At 37.1% G+C, this 26,789-nt stretch overlaps 1 protein-coding gene across 3 annotated transcripts in view; it reads right to left on the bottom strand.

Annotated features, from left to right (window-relative positions):
• ENPP3 (ectonucleotide pyrophosphatase/phosphodiesterase 3) overlaps nucleotides 1-26,789 on the bottom strand; it is a 64,553-nt gene that overhangs the window by 22,805 nt on the left and 14,959 nt on the right. For all 3 annotated transcript variants that reach the window (XR_003793754.1, XM_029224319.1, XM_029224318.1), the window contains exons 7-17: nucleotides 22,668-22,747; nucleotides 20,234-20,353; nucleotides 19,562-19,671; nucleotides 17,899-17,964; nucleotides 17,321-17,393; nucleotides 12,934-13,042; nucleotides 11,440-11,568; nucleotides 11,025-11,056; nucleotides 8,156-8,283; nucleotides 2,455-2,521; nucleotides 395-482 (exon numbers count right to left, since the gene is read on the bottom strand). Coding sequence is in view for 2 of the 3 variants with exons in the window: in XM_029224319.1 (XP_029080152.1) it covers nucleotides 395-482; nucleotides 2,455-2,521; nucleotides 8,156-8,283; nucleotides 11,025-11,056; nucleotides 11,440-11,568; nucleotides 12,934-13,042; nucleotides 17,321-17,393; nucleotides 17,899-17,964; nucleotides 19,562-19,671; nucleotides 20,234-20,353; nucleotides 22,668-22,747 (1,002 nt within the window). In the remaining variant the exon portion in view is untranslated. The remainder of the gene's footprint in view (nucleotides 1-394; nucleotides 483-2,454; nucleotides 2,522-8,155; nucleotides 8,284-11,024; nucleotides 11,057-11,439; nucleotides 11,569-12,933; nucleotides 13,043-17,320; nucleotides 17,394-17,898; nucleotides 17,965-19,561; nucleotides 19,672-20,233; nucleotides 20,354-22,667; nucleotides 22,748-26,789) is intronic.

Raw genomic sequence — 26,789 nt, 5'->3', positions numbered from 1 at the left:
TAGGACTTTTTTACCATCCTTTTATTGCAGAAGCTTTCTCTCTGTAATTACAAGAAAATACTTCTGATTTTGCTGTTATCCCTGCTCTGAAAAGTTGGAAGTGTAATTTTATTTATCTAAGCTCTATTAAATTAAATTTTCATGTAGTAACTAACAGAAAAGTTGGTCTCCCAGGGTCTAATGTTTATCATTACTAAAACAAAACAAAATGAAAAGAACTCACATTGACCGCTAAATAACTCTGAATAGTAAATAATTCTACCTCATCTTTTCTACTTTCCGTCTCCTTAGGACAGAGCATCTACTTCTGGGATTCAATTTATCACCAGCTTCAAAATTCATATTTTTAAAACTCAATTCATATATGATTGTTGAAGTTAATAGGTATACTTACCGCACATTAGGTTATAGATTTCAATATTGTCAAATGGCTCAACTTCAGTCTGCTGTTTAAAACTGGGTCCATGTGCCAGAAAGATAGCCTAGGCAGTAATAGTCCACCTATTACTAGATGCCATGTAATCTCAAAAACAGATGTTGGAAGAGACACAATTTTCTTTTTCTAACAGCTCTTCTATTTGTATCTTAAGCCTCTTTAAGAATTCCTTTCCAGGTTTTTTTTTAACAGTATGTTTTTTTTATTATTGAAGTACATTTGCTGTACGATATTACAGGTTACAGGTGTGCAATATAGTGATTCACAATTTTTAAATGCTCCATTTATAGTTATCGTAAAATATTGGCTGCTTTCCAGATTCGAAAATGATTTTTGCAACATTTCCACCTGAGATGTTGTACCAAGTCCAATCAAATATAATCCATACTGTGTTTACTTCTAAATCCGCCTGCTTCCATAGCACCTCCTATGTCAACAGACTAGGAGAATACAAGCAACACTGGACAACCGATGCCCGCACAGTTCTACAACATCTGGACAACAGAAATTAGAAATTCATCATACAACATCATATATTCTTTTTATACTCCTTTCTTATCATTGTTCACATATGTTACTACTACATGACAAAAAATGTTGACATTTCTAAGCATTAAATATTTTTGCACAACTTATACTTGCTCACTCATTTCTCAAGGACATCTCCCATTTACGTTTAGGATGAAGAGACCTAAATATTTTTATTTATGTTTAAATAATTAAAGGTAACTTTATATTATTTATAACAGATCCAATTTGTTTTAGATTCTAAATATCTAGAAGAACAGTATCAAACACGGATAGGCAATTCTTTTCAGGCTACAGGAATATAAATATACATATATATTTTTTCCCAAGATAATCAGCAAAGAATTGGAAGCATAGGTTTTTCTTGCAGTAATTAACTCAATTATCAAATAGTACCCTAATTAATAGAGAAGGATGCTGTCTCCAGAAACTTCTCAAGTATTTACAAAGAGATATAATTCATCATGACAATGTTAAGAGGCAGTATATTCATATAGAGCCTAACACATTTTTCTTTCTTTGGAAAGGGGCGTGTGTGTGTGTGTGTGTGTGTGTGTGTGTGACAAATGGAACTAGATAAGACAATCAGGTTGCAAAATCATGAAGCTTTACTGAGGGGGGAATATTGGCTACACTTTACTCATGGGCTCTTTCAAATAGTTTCCTCCCTGGGCTCCAAGGACAGCACACTCTCCTGGTTTTCTTCTTCCCTCACTGGCTCTACCCCCAGGTCTCTTTGCTAGTAACTCTTTGTCTCCCAATCTCTTCAAGGAAAAGTGCTTAAGGCTCAGTACTTGCTCTTCTTCTCCACCTACGCTCAATCCCTGAGAATGTTATCTAGTCACATATCTTCGAAATAATTTATATACCCAAAACTCAATTTTTTTATCCCTTTAGGTAGACTCTCTAATTGCCTATATGTAACATCTCCACTTGCATGCCTAATAAATACCTTGAATTTAACATATCAAACTAACTCTCCCTCTTTCCTCTCCAATCAGTGGCAGCCATGGTCTAATATCCTAACAGCCTAACAAAAGTTCTCTCACCTCCAACATATCAGACACGTTCCCATCTTAGGCCCTTGACACTGGCTGTTTCTTCTGCCTTGGACACCTGTCCCCTGAATACCTGAAAGGTTAATTCTTGCACCTTCTTCAAGTCTCTGCTCAGCCGTCATCTCAATGAATCTTACCATCTCCATCTTAGTTAAAGTTGCACCCTGCCCCCATGTCACCCCAAAACACCCCCAATTTCCACCTACTCTGCTTTACTTTTTCTTTATTTCCCGTAGCACTTATCTCCTAACATACCAGCCATACATTGCTCTGTTATGTCAATTGTCTATATCCACCTGTTAGAATGAAAACTTCATTAGGGCAGGGGTCTTTATCTGTGTTGTTCACAAAGGTATTCAAGAGTCCTGAACACTGTCTGTCACAAAGTAGGTGCTTAATAAATATTTGTTTAAAAAAAAAGCAGTAAGTTACCTCCATGCTCTTAAACTCATTGTTATAACCATGGTTGCCTCCTCCACAGGATGAAAATGCTTTAGCCCTATAAAGAAATAATATTATTACACTCTGATGAACCTATTAATATGAGACCTTATTGCAAACTGAGCTTTAGTGGATTTTGATGTAGCCTCTCCTTTTATATAAGTAAAATTTTCTGTCAACAACAGCATAAATATATTTATTTTCGTGCTCAAATTCAGAGCCACAGAGGAACAAAGAGTGGTAGGAGAGAAGGAAGGAGAATTCCAGCATCTATAAATAGAATTCAAAGTATTTGGCTTTTAAACATTAAGAGGAGGATATACAAAGGCACTGATTTTTAAAAACTTTGTCTTCGGGCTTACCTGTACATTTACACATCCATGTCTGGGTGATTAAGAGTAGTTTGATTAATATGTTAAGCGTTTCAGTGCTTTAAAAATAAATCTTTGAAACTGGGAAAAAATATCAATTCCTATTTTAGGTCAGAGATATCTAGGGAAATAATATGAAAATATGAATAGAGAATACTCAGGGCGAGTTAATTATAATACTTGGGAAGGAAAAGCCAGTATATTCTGTAAAGTCAGAGTTTAGTTTTAACTTTTGGGATTTTCTTCCATAGGTTGTTGTTCTATTACTTGAAAGACTTTTCAAATTTAATTCATTTATATTTTGCCTACATTTTCACATTTTAGTCTTTGAATTGAGCAGTATTAGCAATTTTATATGTAGTTAGTTTTTATACTTGAAAACAAAATAGTGATAAAGGAACCTAGATTTCTTTAAAAGCAATAACGTTATACAGGTTCAAATTAGGCCCCTAAAGGGAAAATGACTAATATTTCCAAATGTTGGCCTTAAAAAATATCTCTCATTTGTTTCCCCAATCCCCAGCTCCCAACCCCTGGGCAAATACACACACACACACACACACACACACACACACACACACACACACACAGGCACAGTTTTTGTTTTTTACATTGTAACCTTAATTGAGAGCAGGACTTTAGTGTCTTAAAAAATCAACTTTTAAAAAATTCATAACTGATTCTCACTCAGCTTAAATAAAAAATAAATCACAAAATAAAAAATAAATCACAAGGCCACACTCAACTCTACCCAATAGAGGGAAGAAAGAAGAAACTAAGTACCACCTAGAACGGGGAAAGCAAGAGTAGTCCTTTTAATAGGGGGTTTAAGTTCAGTTACTCTGAGGTTCCAGTTCATGTCATCTTAGTTAATGCCAATAAAATTGTTGGTATGAGGTAAAACTTGTTCTAAAAAATATTTTATACTTATTCTATATATATTTGGTTCCCCAAGATTACTGGAGCTATTTGATTGAGTATAATTAAGTTTTAAATTCTGTGTGGGAAGCTAGAGTATTCATTAATGAAAGAAAGGAAAGGTCTTTTGAACTAAGCCATTGGTAAAATTCTCTAAAATTGATCCTTTATCTTTCTGTTTTCAGATAAATCTAGTTTTTGTTGGTTTGTTTTTATATTTCCAACCCCTAAGCCATCTTCATTAGAAAACTTTAGTATTACAAAACCATATTTGGAAGCAAAAGATAAAAATATTGTTAGAAAAACCTCTCTTTTTTGCTTCCAAGTGAAAACTTTAGAAGTCTGCTTTTCTAATTGCTCACATTCAAGCTTTCCAACCATTAATTTGCCTCTGGAAATTACATATGGAAAAATGGAAGCTGGCACTTGGAAAAGATGAGTTGATTTTATCTTTCATAATTTAGCTCAACTTCCAAGTACTATCTAAAATCTTTTGGAACAAATTTCTTTTATCTTCTCCATGTCTAATTAATAAAGTCAAAATTAAGGCCCCGTTCCTCTGCCACAGCTGGGACATGACACACATGGGCAATGAGCAAGTCTTCTCTCCTGATACCCAGTTAGTTGCCAAGTCCTAACTTTCTCTGTCGTACCTGTCACATTTCCCTCGCTTTCCTCTACTGCCACCATTCTAAGCTAGATCTGACCTGAATTGGTTATCCTGACTCTGAACTCCAAAATCTTCCCACATAACTCGTACACATACACACACCCCTAATTGTATTTAACCCTACATGTCCCTGCTGGAAATGGAAACATATATTTTAATGAGTACAAATGGAAGACAGAATATAATGAACTGGTACTATTCTGGAAAATCTGGGTCATAAGTTCACCATACTTTCCCAAAAGTGTGCTGACTAGTTTTACCATCCCCTACAGCTCCACAGCCTCCCTTGGGGCTGTCACCACGCTGAAGACTGGGTCACAACACATCTTTCTAACTGGCCTCCCTGCCACTTGCTTGACCATCCTCCTCCATATGGCAGCTGGAGTGAGCTCTCAGAAATGCAAATCCCAATATATTCACCTCCAGCCACCTTGTATCTCCCAGTGGTCTCCTACTCTTTTCACAAAGTCACACTCTTTAGTCCTGACAGATAAGGTCCTTCATGCAGGAGGACCTGAATGAAGGCAGCTTCATTCACTAGGTGCTCTAGCAAAACTTGCAATTCATGGAATCTAGTCCCTCTGCCTGGAAACCTGACCCTCTGTTTCTACCTTTCCTTGCCCCAGAGCTGCTACTGACTTAAAAAAGAAAAAAAAAGGGACTTCCCTGGTAGCGCAGTGGTTAAGAATCCGCCTGCCAATGCAGGAGTCACGGGTTTGAACCCTGGTCCGGGAAGATCCCACATGCCACAGAGCAACTAAACCTGTGTGCCACAACTACTGAGCCTGCACTCTAGAGTCTGCAAGCCACAGCTACTGAGCCTGTGTGCCACAACTACTAAGCCTGTGCTCTAGAGCCCGCGAGCCACAACTCCTGAGCCTGTGTGCCACAACTACTGAAGCCCGTGTGCCTAGAGCCCGTGCTCTGCAACAAGAGAAGCCACTGCAATGAGAAGCCTGCGCACCGCAGTGAAGAGCAGCTCCCACTCGCCACAACTAGAGAAAGTCCACACGCAGCAACGAAGACCCAATGCAACCAAAAATAAATATAAAAAAATAATTAAAAAAAAAAAGGTGCTCCACTGCTCTGAGAAGAGAATTCAGAGAAAGAAGCAAATCTGAGAAGACACAGCCTGGCAGTGCTCAAGGTGTGGCAAGCAGAGGAGTGCCTTCCGGTAAGGAAAAGGGGTCCTTCTCCTCTGCAGACACAGCCTGTCCAGGCTTGGTGAGCTGAACAAGGGTTAGATTCCCGCTCCCACTCGTCTCCTTGGTTGAGTGCCTCTGTACAATGCACAGACTAGACAACTGCACAGGGAGACCCACTTATGTGACAGCATTTAGCCTAACCCATCCTGAGCCTTCAAAACCCAGAGCAGGAATCACACCTACGAGGAAGCGTTCTCTGACATTCTCTGGCATCCGCACCTGGGGTGTGAAATCACTCTTTGTTTCCTTGTGCCTTGTACTTGATCCCAGTGCAACAGTTGTTACACCTGATTATAACTGTTGTCATCCTCCCTCCCTGGGTGAAGATCCTTCGGGTGGGGACTGTGCCTATCTCCATTTCTTAGAAACGTGCCTGGACAAATCGATGATTTGTCAGTTTCCAGTCATAACATAAAAAGCTATTATTCATGTTATCTAAAAGGGAACTTTAACATTACTTCAACTAGTTTCAAATAATTGAGTTTCCCCAAATTAGTAAAATCTAACACATTTTATAAAGGGCAAAATAAGGAGGAAAAGGAGGAAAATAGATTACACTAAATTTGCTATAATTTGAAAAGGTAATCTAGTTATCAAATATTGAACATTATAACTAAAGATGACATATTTTAACTTAGAAAATAGGTAGCCTGAGACTCATGTGTTAAGGGTTGGAGATAGGATACACCCAGCCTGAGACTCATGTGTTAAGGGTTGGAGATAGGATACACCCAGGAAGATGAGACTTCCTGTTGCTCTGATTGGGGCTGTAGTCAGCATTTCTTCTGATGTAAGTTAGTTTACGTTGTATATGAATAGCAAGAGAATAGTAAAACCAGGTTCGTCTTGTGTTACAGATGAGACAATTGAAGACCTGAGATATTTATCTGTGCATGTTCTCACAACAAACTAGGTATGGAGCCTGGACTTGAACTCTGGGGCTGCTGCTCTATGTACATCTTACTGCTAGCTAGTACATGTACAAAGCTCACAATTTGAGACTGAGTATTAATGTGTGAAACCCAGAGGTATCCTGGTGGCTGGGCTCTCCTTCTATAACCCATAGTCCATGTTGTTGAACTGATGGGCACCTTCTCATTTTGCACCATTGGTCTCCTAACTCCTTTGATCTCATACTCAACAGTAAATATTTGGAGAACTCACTCACATTTATATATTACATACACACACTACTAAAAATCTTATATATTTAACGTTAGTAAAGCTTAGTTTATCTCACGTAATTTAATCTTCTTTTAGAGAATGCTGTCCTGACCCACAGGACAGCCTACTAAGCCAAAGGGCTATGAAACTCCAATTCCAAGAAGAAAGGTTAGTGTCATCTAGTGGCCACGTGTTAAACTGCACACTCCCTGGCCTAGCGGTGCCCTGCTTGGCTTTCCTGTTATCTCAGTGAATAGACTCTAGCAAATCTCCATTTCCTCATCCTGCACACATTTATTATGTTAGAGCCCAACTTCCTCTCTTCCTTTGTCTCCTCTTCCTTTACTAAACATATCTTCTATTTATATCCACTTATGCATATGGAAAAAATACTGGAATAAAATACAAAAATAGGGAATGTGAGTTAAACTACCAGATAGTATGTATTTATTTGTTTACTGGCTTATTATCAGGCTTCTCCATTTGACAAGGAGGGCAGGAATAATTCCTGTATCCCAAATGCCTAGAACAGGGTTTGGTACACACATAGCAAGCATCAATAACATTTTGTTGAGTCAATTAATTAATTGGTTATTTGGGGATAGAATGATTCAGAATGCTTTATATTTTCTCAAAATGGCCTTATATTTTGCAAATGCTCAATGATCAATATGAATCACAATTATAGCTAGAAGAAAAGAAATGTTACAACTAATTGGTTAGCTTGGCCTTACAGCCATAAGCATGCTCTTTCAGAAAAACCACAAAGATGACAAAGATCTTAAAGAGCTATCTAATCCATTACTCATTACCAGCCTCTGAGACAACTGATGCCATCTTTATATCCTGTCTGCCACCTAAAGGAGACCACAGTGGTCTCAGAGGTTAAGAATGTGCTGGTTCTGATAATCTCTCGACAGTCAGCCTTCTTCCTCATTCTCGTCTACATTGTAAAAATTAGTAGGCTAAGACGGGCAACCTCGTAACAGTCATTTCAAATACAGAAGTGCTAGATAGCATATAAAAGGTCAAGAAATTGTCATACTCAGGAAAATTCATGTGATCATAATAGCAGGGTAAGGTCAAGGAAATTTATAATGAAAGATGGCTGTTAAAAGTATTAGGAGAGGGCTTCCCTGGTGGCACAGTGGTTGAGAGTCCGTCTGCCGATGCAGGGGATGCGGGTTCGTGCCCCGGTCCGGGAGGATCCCACATGCCGCGGAGTGGCTGGGCCCGTGAGCCATGGCCGCTGAGCCTGCGCGTCCGGAGCCTGTGCTCCGCAATGGGAGAGGCCACAGCAGTGAGAGGCCCGCGTATCGCAAAAAAAAAAAAGTATTATGAGATAAGTTAATAGGCACACAGACCTCACAGCCTGCCACTGTCGATCCATCAGAAGGTGAGCTTTGTCAATTCTGACATTTTTGGCATAGTGTAGGCGTTTTGGCAAATCAGGAGTCAAATAGGGTGTGAAACGCTGATCAGGTTTTCGGCACTGAAAAAGAGGTAAATTATTTCTTCATGACACCTATAAGATATGCAAACTAATTCAACAATTTCACCTCCTAAGATGATTTGTTAAACACTTTTTAAAAGTAAGAGGATTTAAGTCTGGCTAATAAAATAGGAACATTAAACTTATTATGTGTAGTCACATTCTCTAGTTATATTGTTTTTAATTGTTGCAACAATATTTAAGTTCTAATTTAACATATGATGTAAATTATATTGTTTGCTGTCTGAAGTTTTATTCTTGTGTATATACATTAAACCACCATAAATCTCCCCTCCTTTTTTGACAAAGAATAAATATAAGTTTGTATTTAGAGTGGCAATTACAAATTTGGAGTCTAAATTATACATGAAAAGTCTTATATAGACATTAATACATATGAGTAAAAATTTTTTTAATTAGTTAAATTGCACCAAAAATCCCTTCACAATTGACTCAATTTACCCTTTAAATAACGTACATTTGCTTAATTTTCAAATCAAGTCAATAGTTTTTGAAATCTAGTCCAGTTCTCCCACTTGTGAAAAATTTATGGGTCTCTTCACAAACTGGAATGAAATTTTATTTCTTAATAATAACTGCTGTTAACTAGATGGCGTATTTAAAAACTTGGTAAAGGTGCAAATCATACTGGTATCTATACATGTAAAAAAAGTGAGCAAATGAGAAATAGAACTACAAAGAACCTTTTTCTCCCTCGACTTTTTTGAGAAACAACAGAAAAAAAAAAAATACAGGTAAGGATAAGGGGAAATGAATTGTTTTCTACTTGCTCAGTTTCTTATTTATTTTAAGCCTCAACAATCTCATAAATATTTCAAGTCTGTGTCACTATTATCTCATGTTCAATTTGCATAAGAAAAAGAAGAGACACTACAACATTGATTTTAAAAATTCAAAAGAAATATAGAGAGTGGGAGAGTGAAGAGAGTTATAGAATGAAAAAGGGCAGAGAAACTTATTTATTGCACAGATATTTCTGCCAGATTTTTTTTTTCTTGCCTACTTTTCCAGTCTTCTTATTTTTCTACTTTTTCATGTATCATTACTTCTTTCTTAAGCCGCTATTTTTGTAACTTCCAGGCAAGCACATTGTGGCAGCTGCCAAGGATGCAGCTTCCTCAAAGGTCCAAGGGACTAGAATGTGCCCTTAAGGACCGCCGATCATTTGATGAGGCGCACTTTGCTGACTGGATGTACAGCCCGAGTAAATCCAGAGAAAACTTGTGGTACACTGCCAACCTCTGAAGAAGTATGGGGTTATTCTTTGCATCTGAGAATTTGAGATGAAGACACTAGAGTTGAGACATAATTTTGGTCCTTTTATCTAAGAACAAAGTTGATGCTGCTGTCTGTCATGCAGCCAGAATGTGTGGAACTTGCCACTTCACTTTTGGTTATGTTTGTCCAATATAAGCTCAATATAGGCCCACAAATCAGCATTCCTGGAAATATTGTACGACCACTTGGAACTTTTCCCTGGGAATAATGGGCTACTTCATAAAATGATAGTCCATTTCCTCAGGGCTCTGCAGCTCCAGGCCTGGTCCTATCTGTGATGCCATGTAATGGATTTCCAAAGCCTGCGGTATCCAAGCCCTTTGCGCCCCTAGGATTATTAGACATTTGCCATCATTTCACCAATAGGACTACAGCTATATGGATCATGAGGTGATGGAAAAAAGGGAAAATGATATGTGGATTTAGAGAGTCCATTTGCTGGAAATTCTCCACTACCCTTCCAGTCAGCATGGGCACATTCCAGGTACACCCTTCACCACCTTCACCAGTAGGGAGTGAGATGATCCATCATGCTTACTCAAGATCAGAATATTAGGTATAAGAGACAAAAGGAGTGACTAACACTAAAGAATTTCTGCTCAAGCGTTCATTCTTACTTCAAACTTGCAGTGGGTCCCAGGTTATAGTAACCACTCTTTCCCCAGTGTTTCCTTATTCACATTTTCAGCGTTCAATGATTCACATTTTATTCTCACAGTTTTTACTATGTTTGCATATCGCCTATACGTAAATAAATCTAGCCCTATCCCAAGCCACGGTAAACTCATGAATCCATATAATAGATGTATATTTGCAAATATACTTTAAACATAGAACCATTAAAACCACCATAGAAGAATATTTTATTAATATTAAATATTTCATTTAATATAATGGTGGTTTTATATATAATATAAAACAAATAAATATTTCATTTAATATTAAAAATATTAAATATTTTAATATTTCGACCGCTTTAAGCTATCTGGAATTTGTCCTGCTTATTTACTTACAACCTGGGATGCAAGAACCAATCAAAAGCAGTTACAATTATACTTAAGGGAGTTGATTTTTCTGACCTGTACAAAAAGATCTATAATATCTGTGCTTCACTATTTTCCAATATTAAATCATACAAAAAATATGAAGAATGATGCCGCCTGAAGCTCACTAGCCCAGCTCCTTTGAATGAAACATCAGCCCATTCAATTCAGGAGTCAGTGCCTCTGATACCCAAACAAATTTCCAATGGTGGTGTCAACTCCAAAATAAAAACAGCTAAGGTAAAACCAACTGACAGGAATTTAAAATAAAGTTGATGGAGGTTTAAGAAATAAATTACAAATGGCTTGGACTTGAAAATATAGAATACAGCTTTCTTGAAACTTAGATTAAAGACATCCATTAATTTAAACATATGTATTAGAAGACTGTATACTTACACTGAGGTTCCTAACAATTTCTTCAGAATTAACTGTTTCAAAAGAAAAAGAAGTAAATCACATTACAACTGATACCTGACAACTGCAAAAAAATATAAACAATTCAGGTGAATGTGACACAGACATTTATTAATGACTGTGATCTGGTAAAATTAAGTAAAAAAGTACTTTAAGCAAAGAACTATTTTAGCATTTAAGAATGGAGTATATTTTAACTTAACAATATTAGACATTACCATAGACTTTAATGACAGACTGTAATTAAACATGGGATTTTCTCATTTGCTTCTGTGTGGTCTTCCCAAGAGGTGAGAAGAGGGGGCCTGGTAATCCCCGCACCCTCAGAATCAGGAGGCTATGGTTATTCGCTTTCAGTATTACCTTTATTTTTTTATGTGGTCATCTTCATACTTACAAGTAAAAAAATCATGAGGTATATTCAGAGTCCTGATGCGGGGGGCAGGTCCTTCATACATGTAGAAGTTTATTTGGGAAAAATAATTAGTCATATATTCTACTTTGTCACAATAAGTCTGATCCATTCCTGAATTAAAAAAAAAAGTATTCACTGAATGTATAAGATGGCAACAATCGGTTGTCTTTGATCAGATCAAATAGGAGATATTTTATGTTACAGATCTCAAACCAAGTTTGACTGAGAACCTTTACAATTTACCCAATTATTTTATTCTAATTAGCAGGCCTTGAAAATCCTGGCAGTGGAAGACAAGGATCATGTTTATAAGAGAAGAACAGATAGGAATTATAAACAGATCATCTGTTCAATGTAGATCTGTTAAAGTAATTTCGAAGAAGAAAGTTCTCTGTAGGAAGCTAATTAAATCTTTATAACATCTGATTTTACATAAAGCAACATGATATATTTTTAAATCAAAAAATAACATGCATTTTTATAAAACAATACATTAAGCAAGAGAACAAAGTCTAGATAATTTTTACTTTTCATAAGTGTATTATTTAAATTTATATAAGAAGCATATGCTTTAAAAAAGAATTGGTAGTTAAACCTTTTTTATTTGAAGATTCTTCAGACTCCATCCATATTTTTATTATTTTTACCATTCATTTTATTATTTTTATATTTTATAATTTTTTAACAAAATATGCATTAAAATATTTTCTTCGATTTTAAAACAATGGGTCAAAGTATTAGGGAACCATTTTAGAAACTTAAAATAAATGACTATGTCTCACATTATCTTGTTGTAAGATATAAACAATATCCTGCAGACGTGTCCCTTTTCCTCTTCTCACCCCATCTAGATTACCCTGTCTAGAAAAGGTCCACTTCTGCTTTATTTACTTCCTACCACACCACATCAAGGAAAATACTTGGCATTGAGTTAGCGCTTAAAAAATATTTGTTGAATGAATGAGTACTTTAAAAGTGAGGTTGCAGAAGGCATGACGTCTGTCTCACTTCTTTTAATATTCAGGTTGACTGAAATGGAGAACTACCCTCAAGCAGAGAAATGTGGAGTGACAGGACTTTATAGAAGTCTATTCACATGACCAAAAAAATACACAGAACATGGTAAAACTAGCCAATTCAGTAAACTGCAGCCAATCTATATGAATGAATCATTCACTGAAAAGAAGACACTTTTTATGATGACAGCCCAGCCACATCCTTGTTAAGTACTACTAACTCCAAGTATATAGAAAATTAAGTGTATGGATAGATTTTTCAGAGTGAATGTTAGAATAATTAAACTAAAAGTATAAATCTTAGTCCTCTATTCATCACAGCCTACTACAAAGCTCATTCTTTGCTCATTTAAGAGCTTCTAGGTCTAGAAATAGACTTTAAAAAATCTCTATTTTTTGTATGCTCCCCAAAGTGATAAGATTTAATCAATGATAAAATATGATTTTAAAGAAAGCATACCATGGTCAGCCAAGAGGATTATATTGACACAATTGACTAAGTTTCTCTGCTTTAGGCCTTCCATCAACAATCCAAAAGTGTAATCTACTAACTGTAAGGCTTGAATTACCTAAGGAAAAAAACATTGGAGTTAAGATTATCTTCATGGATTAAGGCTTAATTAACCAAACCATTATCTAATCAAGTAAAAATTAAGTAATTTCCTTCTCTGAAATTGTTGGGTTTTGAAATAGGATATCAGAGCCCAGCACCCGTACTACATTTACCAAATACCACTTCCCTATATTTCTATAGACAAAAAAAAAAAATTAAACCATATTCCTTACAAAGGGAAATAGACTACTGGCCAATAAATACCTGAGAAAAAGTGTTCAACTTCAACATTATTCAAACATTATTTAACTGCAAAGGTTTTCATGATAATTTCCAGTGCTGGGGAGAAGAGTCCATAGACACTTCCATAGGAGCCTAAATGGTTACACGTGTTCCAGAGAACAGTGTGACAATGTGTAGCCAGAGGGTTTAAAAGGGGCATACCCTATAACCTAATAATTCTGTTTCTGGGCATTTGTCCAGAAACATACAAGGATATTCATCACATTATTTATTTACAATTTAAATAGAAGGAAAAAATTATACCATATCCTTAAGTAGGTATACTCAATAACCATTAAAAAATATTTAAGCAATCTAAATATCCATCAACAGAGGAATGTATAAAGAAGATGTGGTACATATATACAATGGAATATTACTCAGCCATAAAAAGGAACGAAATTGGGTCATTTGTAGAGACGTGGATGGATCTAGAGACTGTCATACAGAGTGAAGTAAGTCAGAAAGAGAAAAACAAATATTGTATATTAACGCATATATGTGGAATCTAGAAAAATGGTACAGATGACCTTATTTGCAAAGCAGAAATAGAGACACAGACGTAGAGAACTAATGTATGGATACCAAGGGGGAAAGGGGGTGGGGATGGGAGGAATTGGGAGATTGGGATTGACATATATACGCTATTGATACTATGTATAAAATAGATAACTAATGAGAACATACTGTATAGCACAGGGAACTCTACTTAATGCACTGTGGTGACCTAAATGGGAAGGAAATCCAAAAAAGAGGGGATAGATGTATATGTATAACTGATTCACTTTGCTGTACAGTAGAAACTAACACAACATTGTAAAGCAATTATACTCCAGTCAAAACTAACTTAAAAAATATTTTTAAAGAACAATGGCATAGGAAGATGATCACAGTACAATGCTAAAGTTAAAAAATTAAAGCCAAACTGTATACACACCCTTACATATTGCATAATCCAATTTTGTTTTTAAATATATTCAGCATTTCACAGTAAAGTCACATATATGGAAAACCAAAAGAAAATATATCAAGGTACGGTTAATAGTGATTGTCTCTGAATAATGAGTTGGAGTTCATTTTTATTTTATTGTTTATATTCTTTTGTATTTTTAGACTTTTCTACACTTTATTGATATAGTATATTTAACTGACTTAAGGTTTAAGCGAATAACTTTTAACTAACATAACCTCATCTTTTTTCAGTGAATAAGAAAATATAATAGCACTTTCCCCACAGGATTGGGAAAAATGTTTAATCTTCTTAGTACTATTATAACAATGATTGCCTTTTGTTTTCTTTTTTGAGAAAGGATTTTACAAGCCAATTACTGTTAAGAGTGTTAGTGCATTATCTCATGAAACCTCTCAGCAAATATTCATGGAAGGTGCTATTGGAATTTCCAGCTATAGAGACCAGGAAACTTGAGGTTTAAAGCAGTTAAGTGACATGCTGCTGATCCCACAGTTACTAAGGGACAGGGCAGGACTTTAACTCAAATCATCTCTATATACTGCTAAATCTATCGTCAACTCCATGACACTTTCCTGACCCTCATTCTCAGGGTGACCACGCACTCTGGTTTGCCAGTGAGAGTCATGGTTTCCACCTGTAATCACAGCATAATTATGTTCCCTTTCACACAGTCCACCTACTCACTCCTCCCGGCTGCACTCAGAGCACTTCCTCCTCTGTCCTCCCCTGGCACCCTGGCATCCCACTACCTTTGGACTCTCCACAGTTTAGAAATCATCTGTGCCTGTGTCCGTCTCCCCAGGAGCATGGGAGCCCCTGCAGGGAAGGGACTGTGCGACCAAACTCATCACCTGCTTCCTAAGCACAGAGCTGTTCACAAAGTACACACTCCATAGATGGCACGTTGCACTGAACGTGAAGTGAGTAGATGCCAGCCTCCTAACAATAGCAATAGCAAAGCCATAAAGCCTTCCAGTTTCTGCATCTGTTTGGCCTCTTCTTAAGTTTTAAATGAGGCTTTGTCTTAATCCTTCTAGTTTCACTCTTCACTCTTTCTTTCCTTAGGACATCTCTGCTTCCATGCACCATCTGTATGCTGCCAAACGACCTGATCGCCATCTCCTTTTAGCTTTAAATCCATATTCAGTTGCCTTCTGGACATCTCCATTTGGATGTCACAGGCACCCCAGTCACAACATGATCTTCACCTCCAAGAAGATGCCCTTCAGTGGTCTTATTGGAGAAACTGCCTGCTTATGCTAGAAACCGAAAATCACCATTGATTCCCCCACCCCATCACCCATCTCACACCAAGTCATATCAAGTCCATCTCTAAAATGAATCTTAAATATACCTTCTTCCATCCATGATGGTTGCCACTACAACAGTCCAAGTCACTATCATCTCTTTCCTGAAATGTTGTAAAAGTTAACTCATGTCTCCCCACTTTCCCTTGCTCTCTCTAGCCCATTTCTCTTACATGATAAAAGTGATATTTAAATTCACATAGATCTGATCATGTCCTTCCCTGATTAAAATGCCTCAGTGCTTCCCATTGCACGTCTTATGGCCTAGAAGAACTCGCATGGTTTGGCGCTTGCCTACTTCTGTAAGCTTCCTCTTAGCCCTCTCCCCTGGTCCACAGTGCTCCTGACACTAGTGAGAGATAATCCTCATATAGCAATTCAAACAGCACCTGGCACAGAGCAGCACACAATAAGAGTTAGCTGCTATTCTTATTTTTACCATTATCATATTGTCTACTTGTCTAGCTACCTGTCCATTTGTCTGTCCATTTGTTCCTCTAATGTGCTCAGCTCTTCCCTTAATCAGGCCATTTGTGAAATTTTTATCTTTTTTGTTATTCAGAGAACTTTCTAACCATCCCCAACCAAGACTAGGTTAGCCCCTAAAGACCTCTCAGGGCAACCTGATCGTCCCCTTGGCAGCCCTTTTCCAAATTACACTTAAAATTTATTTGGGTACTAAACTAGAGCATTGGATAGAAGAAAAAGATATGGCACCTAAAGTCAGCTGTAGGGGTCAGACAAAGGCAGATTAGAGTATCCCCTCTCAGATCATGTAAAGCAGGGATAACAATTAAAATGGAAAAGAAGAAATGGTGAATATGCTTTAGGTAGTTACTAAGCCATTCACCCTTACAATAACCTGATTAAGTGTTAGATTCTGTGAGACACTCAAGGGTGGTGTAGGAATATAAAAGAGGACTAATGGGTTCAGAGTGGTCAGACTTGAGCAGGGCTTACATTAGAAATCATTTTGATTTAATGAAAAGGAGGAAGAAGGGCATTTCTGACAAACACCTAAGTCATGCTGCCAGAATGAATATGCTTGCATTGCAACTGGGGAAAACTGTTAAATGAGTTTCCATGGGGTAAGGAAACGCCATACTCATGGGGACCTTTGCAACTTTATATCATGTCCAAGACAATGCAGCCTTGAGTGGGTTTTAGAAGAGAATCTGCTTTTTAAAAAAAAAATCATATTTAAGAACTATATTTCTGTAGTAAATACAAAATGGTTTAGATAATGAAGTAACAAGTATTGAAGAGTCTACCTCAATTATAATGGGGGCCTAGAAGGCGAATAACTCTGCCTGATGCAATAATATATTGTCCAATTATAAGGAACTTCTGATTGGAGCTGTGCTTGAATAGACAGCCATATATTCCACGATGGACTTTCAGGTGACATGGCTCGAAATGGGCTACATTAACATGTTAAGTTGACACACGGGATCTAGCCTTGATGTTCTCGTGATGTGAGATAACGATGCTGCATCTAAGTATTCAATAAGTGTTATCAAATTAATCAAGATGTGCTTAATAAGGCAGATATTCTTTTTACACTTTTAACTATTTTGTGGTTATTAAAGCAGATAATCATTTAGACTTTTAACTATTTTTATGTCTTCATGTATATCAAATACACTTGTATTCAGTGGAAATTAAAGAATAACGTTTCACGCTGTGGGTGAAGGCTAGATGATTTTAGCTTTGTTTAAAAAGAAAAACTTACTGCGGCACTGACTGGTCCCTGAGCATGTCCTGCAGAATCAGGTTGTTCCACGTATATGGTATAAAAATCAGGTCTAGGGGTAAAATTGAAACAGAGAAAGACGTTACCCATTTGGAATAAAGGTACAAGTTGGGTGTGGGAGATTTGTAGGTCTGGAACTTTGTGACAGTTTCCTCCTCTTTTTCTCCGGTCTTTCCTTCTCTACAACCAGGCCCAGTGGTTCAGTGGTTCTGCTTGGCTTTGGCAGGGATAGTGGTCTAGCAGGAAGTAAATGAGACCTTCCAGGATGTAAGCACTTGTCTGACTCAGTGCTGAAAATCTGTCTTGTTCTTGCTAAGACCTCTCTTGATGAGCCACAGCCCTCTGTATTTCCTACTTTATGACTTTCTGCTGACTCTTTTCTCTGCCACACTAGTTCTGTCTTTAAATGTCTGGTTTTAAGAATAATTCTTGAAAAATGCCCGTAAAAAGGAAACGCCAAGTTTTTTTCCAAAATGGTAATTTAAACTAAGAAATACTTTCATTTTATGCCCACAAACGTCCCGCTGTGCCAGCACTTCCCTGACACTAGATATTACCGTTCAGCTTTGGGCAGGTCCAGCCACTTTAACAATGTAAAGACCCTTTCTTCATATGTGACACTTCTGAAATGAAAAGTAAAAATAATTTTTAAAAATTAATCATATCAAAATAACTTCATTATATGCCTGCTCAGGAAGGCAGGTTGATATTTTCAGATATTTTTTGTCCATATATTATAAAAGTACTGAAAGGGATTCAGTACTACTCAAAGGGATTCCCGTTTTCAATACCTATATGGAGATACACTCGACTCACTATAAATTCAATGTATATTGTTTTCTTTCCTTCTCATCCATCCTTCCTTCACTGTTCCCCCGATTAAAATAGAAGGCCATTAATTACTATCCATTAGTTCAATTTGTTGATTTTTATTTACTTCATTCATTTATGCATTTATGTGCACTATCTTTGGTCAGACATGATTTGTTCATTTTAAACAGAATTTATCAGTGAGCAAACCAAAGACGACGTCCTTGCTAGAGGTTACATTCTAGTCAAGGAAGACAAACAATAAATAGGCCTAACACATAAATAAATTACAGAGTGTATTGAAAGGTGAAAAATGCTATGGGAAAACAAAAACAAGACTAGAGCCAGAACAAGGGGCACTGAGAAACTGGAGTGGGAGAATTTGAATTTGAAAGCTTAGTGTGATGAGGCTAAGACAATACTGAGAAGGTAATTTTTGAGCTACAGCCAGAAGGAGGTGAGGGAGTGGGCTGTACAGATACATGGAGTGCGATTGTCTCAGGCAGAGGAACAGCCTGTGCAAAGGCCCTACAGCAGAAGCAAGCCTGGTATGTTGGGGTCACCGAAAAGGTCAGTATGGCTCGAGCAGAGTGACAGAACCCAGGAGAGTAGCTGGAGAGGAGTCTGAGAGGCAGGGGCACAGCAGGGCTCATACCACAAGGGCCTTGTAGGCTTTACTCTTTGCTAAACTGCAAGCCGTTGAAGTTTTTGGTGCACAAGAGTGTCATAATTGGACTTGTTCTTTTAAGTAATTATTCTGGCTAATAAACTGAGAATAGATTATAGGGAACAGAAATAGAAACAGGGAGACGTGTAAAAAGGCAGCTGCAGTAGTGCAGGCAAAAGAGGATGACGGCTCGACCAGAGTGTTAATGCTGGGGGTAATAAAGAGCTCTCAGACTGCATATAATATTTTGAATTAGAGGCCCAAGGGTTTGCTGACAGACGGGATGAGGGATGTAAGAGAGAGGAATCAATGTTGACTTCAAGATTGTTTGGCCCAAACAACTGGAAAAATAAAATTACCATCAAGATTAAGACCAAAAAAAAAAAAAATTCTAGGGCTTCCCTGGTAGCACAGTGGTTAAGAATCCGCCTGCCAATGCAGGGGACACAGGTTTGAGCCCTGGTCTGGGACGATCCCGCATGCTGTGGAGCAACTAAGCCCATGCACCACAACAACTGAAGCCCACACATCACAACTACCGAAGCCCGCACACCTAGAGTCTGTGTGCCCCAACAAGAGAAGCACTGCAGTGAGAAGCCCGTGCACCGCAACGAAGAGTAGCCTCCCCTCACCGCAACTAGAGAAAGCCCGCGCACAGCAACAAAGACACAACGCAGCCAAAAAAAAAAAAAATTCTAATCATCCCTGCCTAGACAAGATCACATCTGCAGGTGCTTTAGTACCTGTTGTAAATCCTATATATGGAAGGAAAGGTGCCATTTATAGCCACATCTGATCCTGGCCAAAAGTAGGTACCAGCTTTTAAACCCTGATACATGGCTGTCAGCCAGATCTATAAGAAGAGAAAATTTCAAATAAGTGGAGGTCAAGAGAATAATCAGTTTGAGTAGAAATGGTGCCATTTATGAGAAACTGAACAGTATTAACAGTTGCAAAATTTATTCAACTATTAAAATGTATTTAAATTATTTAAAATTTGTCTTTGTTGCAGTTTAGAAAAGTAATTATCCAGGCATCTACTTCAAAAATCAAAAAACATAGGACAGTAAGAAAGATCATTTTTCAAATTGGTAAAATTGTACAGTTCTTCTTTCCCTTTTAAAGATTTATAAAACAGAATGAGTAAAAACGTTAACAGATAATCTTTCTGAGTAATTTCCAGGTTGATACGTTTATAATACAACATCCAAGTTTCAACTGAAGACAGTTTAGGTGAACTATACACGTTAAAAAGATTCAAATTATAATTATAAATCGTGGTGAAACACTGTCCCACCCCTAGCCCTTAGAAATTAAGAAGATAATGTAAAACTCAAAGTGGAGAGAGAAGAGAGATCCACTGTCACGTTGGGAAATGAAGGTTACTTTGGAGCCACAAGGAGAATGCTACATACTGGTTGTCCATGCCACCAAACTGGATTATTTTTCTCCTTTGAAGAAAGTGAAAAGTTCTTGTTGAGGTGTACATCATACATTTTATTGTCAATGATGCCATGTGATTCTGGATATAACCCCTAAAATGATAATTTTTTAAAAAGATTTAAGATAAAATAATAAATTAATAAAACATACATTTAAATTGAAATAGCATAAGACCCATAACTCATATTTGAAAAGATGCCATATACCTTTCAATATAAAACCCCTGGATCTGAACCCTAATACCAAATATACATACTAGTATTGTATATATACTAGTTCCACCGTGGTCTATAGCTGCAAATGAATGACATTAGGCAGATGATTTGGGCTGATGGTTTTAATATAACTCATGTTATTAACAACTGTTTGTTAATTATAGATTCTATATTATAATAATGACTAGCTATTGGTTTTATTGGCAGTAATAGCAAGAAGTTTACTACATGGATGCTTTTAAGTATCAGATAGCCTGGCAAATGGGTTAAAATGTGTTACCAGCACTTTACAAGGAAGCCTGCCAAGTCTCTGTACTTCCTCCCTTCCATCCATCCATCAATCCAGTCATTCCTTCAATTCACATATTTTTATTGAATGCCCATGATACCCTATGCAGTTGTAACTACATTTAGAGAGATTTTTAGGGTCATCATTTCAGAACATTACTATATATATGAATATGGATACATATGCATATGTAGGAAATTAATAGCACTTATGTATAATCCCTTATTTATATATACATGTATAAGTATTATATATTATGTATGTAGACTTATGTATGTGTACATATAGTCAATTCTTGCTATTTGCAATAGTTATGCTCTATAAAGTTGCTGCAAACACTGAATTAGTGAATATCGAACCACTGCTCCTAGAGAAAATAAAGGGTTAGGTTCCTGTGAGCCTCTGGTTACAATATTTTTGTCTAGTGATCCATATGTAATCTTGTTTTATGTGTGTTTCTGTTTGAAGATCCCTTATTTAATATATATTTTTAGTTCAGTATAACTCATGACTGAACAAAGCTTATCTAACACACATATCTTCTCCATAAGGTACATCACAGACTTCTTGCTCTTAGGAACACTAGAAAGTACTTGAGCACCACACTTGAGGGCCATTGTAAGCAGCAAAATCTCCAAGAAAAAAACACAAACATGTGAAAAACATGGCACTAAATAGACAGTGGACTTTGAAAACATTTGTTTATAGAATGAGAGCTAAAAACAAGAAGGCAGAGTATTGCCTTGTTAGACCTCAGCTGGAAACATGTGAGCTGGGTAACTCAAATGTTTAGGTGAATCTGCAAAATGGAATCTGCATTTATACATGCACACACACACACGCAAACACACATATATACATATATACATACATATAATTACTTAAGGACTAAAATTTAAATAAGTTGTAATTACTGTTCCATACTAATAAAAGACTAAATGCAATGTAGTAAAGACATAATATCCTTTGGCAATAAAGGCTGAGGCAGAGGACGCCTTAAGATGTATTCTAAGTCTATAAATATTAAATAAGTTAATCTTCCTTTGAGTTCATTTTGATCATTTCATGTACGTCTTCTCATACATTGAGGAGAATTCATTTGCTTTACTTGCTTTATCTAAAGAGGTATAGCCAGTTTGGGACTTCCCTGGTGGCGCAGTGGTTAAGAATCCACCTGCCAATGCTGGGGACACGGGTTCGAGCCCTGGTCCCGGAAGATCCCATATGCAGCAGAGCAGCTAAGCCCGTGCTCCACAACTACTGAGCCTGTGCGCCACAACTACTGAAGCCTGTGCGCCTAGAGCCTGTGCTCTGCAACAATGAGAAGCCCGCACACGGCAACAAAGAGTGGCCCCTGCTCACTGCAACTAGAGAAAGCCCATGCGTAACAACAAAGACCCAACGCAGACAAAACTAAATAAATAAACGTTTAAAAATAAATAAATAAATTTATAAAGAGATATAGCCGGTTTGAATTCAATTATGAAACAAGAGACTTTATCAAATTAAATATAATAAAAAAAGACTAGGAAAGAAAGAAATTTCCCACATCAGAGTGGCTGTCCTCATACATAGCCTACCATTCCCAGCAGACCTTCAGATAAATGGAGGTTAATCAACAGATCAGGATAGAGGGTATTTCTCACATCCAAGAGGCTATCCTGGCCTGTCACAGAGGTAAATGAACCTAATGCTGGGACACTCATTCATAGTTAACATCTCACAGCCCTGGATTGACCCCATACTGAGACACTCCTTCCCAGCCTGAATTAGCTGTGACTGCCACCACACATGCTCATGAAATGTGTGACCTGCGGCTTGGCCAGTTCCGCCTAAGCATGTCTGGTGTGGTCAGTTGCCCTTCGGGGGCCTGTCAGTCTCGCCACTGGGCTAAGCACTTACCGTGACAATGGTGTAATGATTTGGGAAGGTTTTGGTCGGATAGACAGATCTCAGGTATTTTGAATGAATTCCGCATGTTTCTGCAGCAAAGGATAGTGAGAAATTAAGACGTTGTTTCTTCCTCAGAAGTTGTTTGAATAACTAAAAATCTGAACGTGAAAGTTTCACAGAGAAATAGAAAACTAATTAAGGGGTGAATTAGATGGAAAGAGGTTGAAATTCTGATGCTTAAAATTCCTCCATTCCAAGGAATGACAGTTTTCAGGAGAGGGGTGAGTTAAATCAAGGGTCAGGAAAATTTTTCTATAAAGAACCAGATAATAAATATGTTAGGCTTTGCAAACCCATATGGTCTCTGTTGCAACAGCTCAACTCTGCTATTAAGGCCTCTAAGCATCTATAGACAACGTGTAAACAAATGAGCATAGCTGTGTTCTAATAAAACTTTATTTGTAGATATTGAAATTTGAATTTCACATATTTTTTTTGCATGGCACAAAATATTTTTTTTTTCCCAACCATTTAAGAATGAGAACAATTCTTAGCATTAACAGGCCTTACAAAAACAGGCAGAGTGGGCTGGATTTGGCCTGTAGGCCACAGCTTGCTGACCCCTGAGCTAAATGTACCCTGCTTTACACAGTGCCAGCTTTGTTTGCTTTTGCTGCTCCCCTCTTTCTGACCCAGGTCATTACAACAAGAATTTCTATATAATATCCGCTTCTCAGCTAGTTCTTATACATAAATTATCCAATATAACAAAAGTTAACACGACTATCTAGATAACTGAAAAGGAATTTAACTTGTGTAAACGCATAAGCCCATGCCACAAAGCAATGTTACAAGACGAACTAACTTTCCCACTTATTATTTTCACTCAGTACAGTTTCCATCTGATCAGTGGAGTTTCCTGAGATCTCTTTTCCCCAAAGCACGGCATCAAATTTGCTTTCAGTTATTCTGTTGTTTTCATCTGTGCAATAACTCTGCTCAAGGAGGTCAGAACCACTAAGGCACACTGATATTTCCTCTGCAGCAGTGAAGTATGAGAAGTTTTCCATACCAAAATCCTACCAACTCTAATTCTAAAAGAGAGCTTCACCATTAGAGATGCTATTTAGGTTAAAACAAAAAGTGCAAAGGATTGTTGTCCAGAAAGCAACAAACATTGCAACTGGAAATAATGAAGGTTTTCTCAGACAGGCTTCGAACTGGTCTCCTTCCCAGCCTCGAGAACAGTGTTTCCAATACGATCCAGGAATTTCCTCCTTCAGAAGATTCTTGGATCCAATACCAAGTCTACTAAATAGGACTCTGGTGGGGATGGAAGAGGTTGAAAGGTGGAAGAAAAGGAGCTCAAAAAAATCTGCATTTCTAGCAAGCACCCCAAGTGGTTCTGATGTACCCGAGTTTGAGGCCTGCTCTAGGACATAACATATAATCAACATTTTTCTTTCTCAGTCAATACCCCCAATAAATAAATCATGCCCTCAATCAGGGAAAGACGCATTTAATATTGTTAAGAAGTCATGTGATAGAAGATAAAATGAGATCTCATCCACTGGTAAAAGAATTTAAGTGGGGAAAACAACCATACAATAGAGAGAGATATAAGGTCAGTTTCTGTTTTTATGTCCCTGAAACATGGGTAAATGGTTCAAATTCTTAAATGCCTAAAGGCACAGAGTATAAAATAAAAAACAAAGCTAAGCTACCAGTGATGTAAAAACATGACACCTTCGTAGTTTTAAACAGGACACATCAGTTGACTATCTACAGATTCAAGCTACCATTTTCGATCACCTGCCTTTGAACCAGAGCTATTATAGAATAACTCATCAAAAGCAAGATCTTCTACCATTGTTTCTTCCAGGTCTTAAGAATCTAAATTATGACTGAACAGAATAATTCTGGAAGGACACACAATAAACCAATAAGAATAGTTGCTTCTACAGAGAAAAATGAGGAAGATCAGGAAAGAGAGTCTGTTGGTTGGTTGCTTGCTTTTTTTGTTTGTTTTTTTACTGTATACCCTTTAATGTCACTTGTCAAAGTTTATCATTTGCATGTTTTACTCCTTAAAAAACATATTTTTAAAAAGAAAGTACCAACCGAAAAAAATTCTGAAAATATAAATGGAATAAATATATATCCATAGTAACTATAAACTATAAGAAGAAGTGGAAGACTGAATGGATGAGTAGGTGAAATAGCTGAAGAATGTACAGATGCAGCAAAAGCAGTACTAGGAAAGAAGTTCATAGCAATAAACACCTACATTAAAAAAGAAGAAATTTCAAATAAACAACCTAAATTTACACCTTAAGGAACTAGAAAAAGAACAAACAAAATCCAAAGTTAGTAAAAAAAGAAGAAAACAACAAAGATTATAGCAGAAATAAGTGAAATAGAGAATAGAAACACAGTTCCAAAAATCAACAAAATTAAAGTTGGTTTTTTGAAAAGATAAACAAAATTGACAAACCTTTAGCTAGATTAAGGGAAAAAGAGACTCAAATCAATAAAATCAGAAACCAATACCACAGAAATAGAAAGGATTATAAGAGACTGCTAGGAACAATTACACCCCATGAACTGCATAACTTAGAAGAAATGGATAAATTCCTAGAAACATACAACCTTCCAAATCTGAATTATGAAGAAATAGAAAATCTGAACAGACCAAAAACAAGTAATCAAAAACCTCCAAACAAAGAAAAGCCCAAGACAAGATGGCTTCACAGGTTAATTTTACCTAACATTTAAAGAAGAATTAATGTCAATTCTTCTCAAACTCTGCCAAAAATTTGAAGAGGCGAGAACACACCCAAACTCATTTCATGAGATCAGCATTACCCTGACACCAAAGCCAGAGAAGGATACTACAATAAAAGAAAATTCCAGGCCAATACCTTCATGAATTTAGATGTAAAAATTCTCAACAGAATACTAGCAAGACAAACTCCACAGCACATTAAAAGGACCATACACCACTTTCAAGCGAGATTTATCCCTGGGATGCAAGGATAGTTACTACTAGTCTTGTCCTATCCCCAGTTTCACATCTAACTTTCCAAGAAATCTGACTTCTAGTTCAAGCTAAATCATTTCTATCTCACCTGACAGTTTGTTGATCCCGGCCCTTCTTTGTCTGCTCGCACCCACGTTAGGACAAGACAACAGCCTCATGTTCTCACTAGAGTCCATGACCCCTTAGTAGTCACTGATATAACTCACTGCACTGTGGTATTAGTCCATGCTCAGTTTCCAGGCAGCTTGATAAGACACTAGAGATGAGGTTATAGACTTCCTTAAAGTGATGCCTGCTGTCACATACCTCACCTCAACCCTACCATTCTTGGGAGGTCCTAATCCTAAATCTTTTAACACATCTACTCTTCATTGGACCTCCTAGAAATGAAGAGCCCATTTTGCCTTGGTAGACCTAATTAGTTATGGCTTCACACATTAAAGGATCGAGATGTTGTATAAATGACTTAAAAAATATTTTAAACCTTAGAAAGGAAAGCTCTTAATGGCCCAATATTTCACTGGTGTGCTTTCCAACTCTCAAGGGGATGAGCAAATAAAATAACTCCACTTCTAAAGGGGTCCAGTTCAGCCTGGCTAGATAAATTCCCTTTTGGACACAGGATTTGATATCCAGACTACCAAGGGAAATGCAGATAAGGAAACAGAAACTGGGAGTTGTTAATGGCTTTTCAGGCTAAAGTAACTCAGCAGTAAGTGACAAATCCTGAATTTGGATCCAGTTCTGTCAGAGACCCAACATCTAAATCTCTTTGCTAAAGATCTGCCTCAGAGAGTGTAGGAGAACCTGAAGAGACAAAGTCCCTTATGCTGTAGGGGGGAAGTAATTGATCTTTCTACAGTCAAGGAATTTTAGTGCTGGGATTAGTAGTAGAAATCATTAGGTCTAATCCTCTCATTTTACAAATGAGGAAACTGAGGCCCAGAAAAGGTGATCACCTTACTCAAAGTCAAAAGCTAGTTTTTAATAATTTGGAAAAAAATAAAAACAGGAAACCAGTAAAATTGTCAGAAGTTTTCAGGACCATGGAGGTAAAAGAGGGCCTGGTAGAAGGGGGAAGTAAGAGAGGA

This window comes from Monodon monoceros, unplaced genomic scaffold (genome assembly GCF_005190385.1).
Source record: "Monodon monoceros isolate NGI ecotype Baffin Bay Population unplaced genomic scaffold, NGI_Narwhal_1 Super_Scaffold_15, whole genome shotgun sequence".
Classification (NCBI taxonomy): domain Eukaryota; kingdom Metazoa; phylum Chordata; class Mammalia; order Artiodactyla; family Monodontidae; genus Monodon; species Monodon monoceros.
The sequence above is the reverse complement of the archived record's forward strand: the minus strand, read 5'-3'. Positions and strand labels throughout refer to the sequence as shown.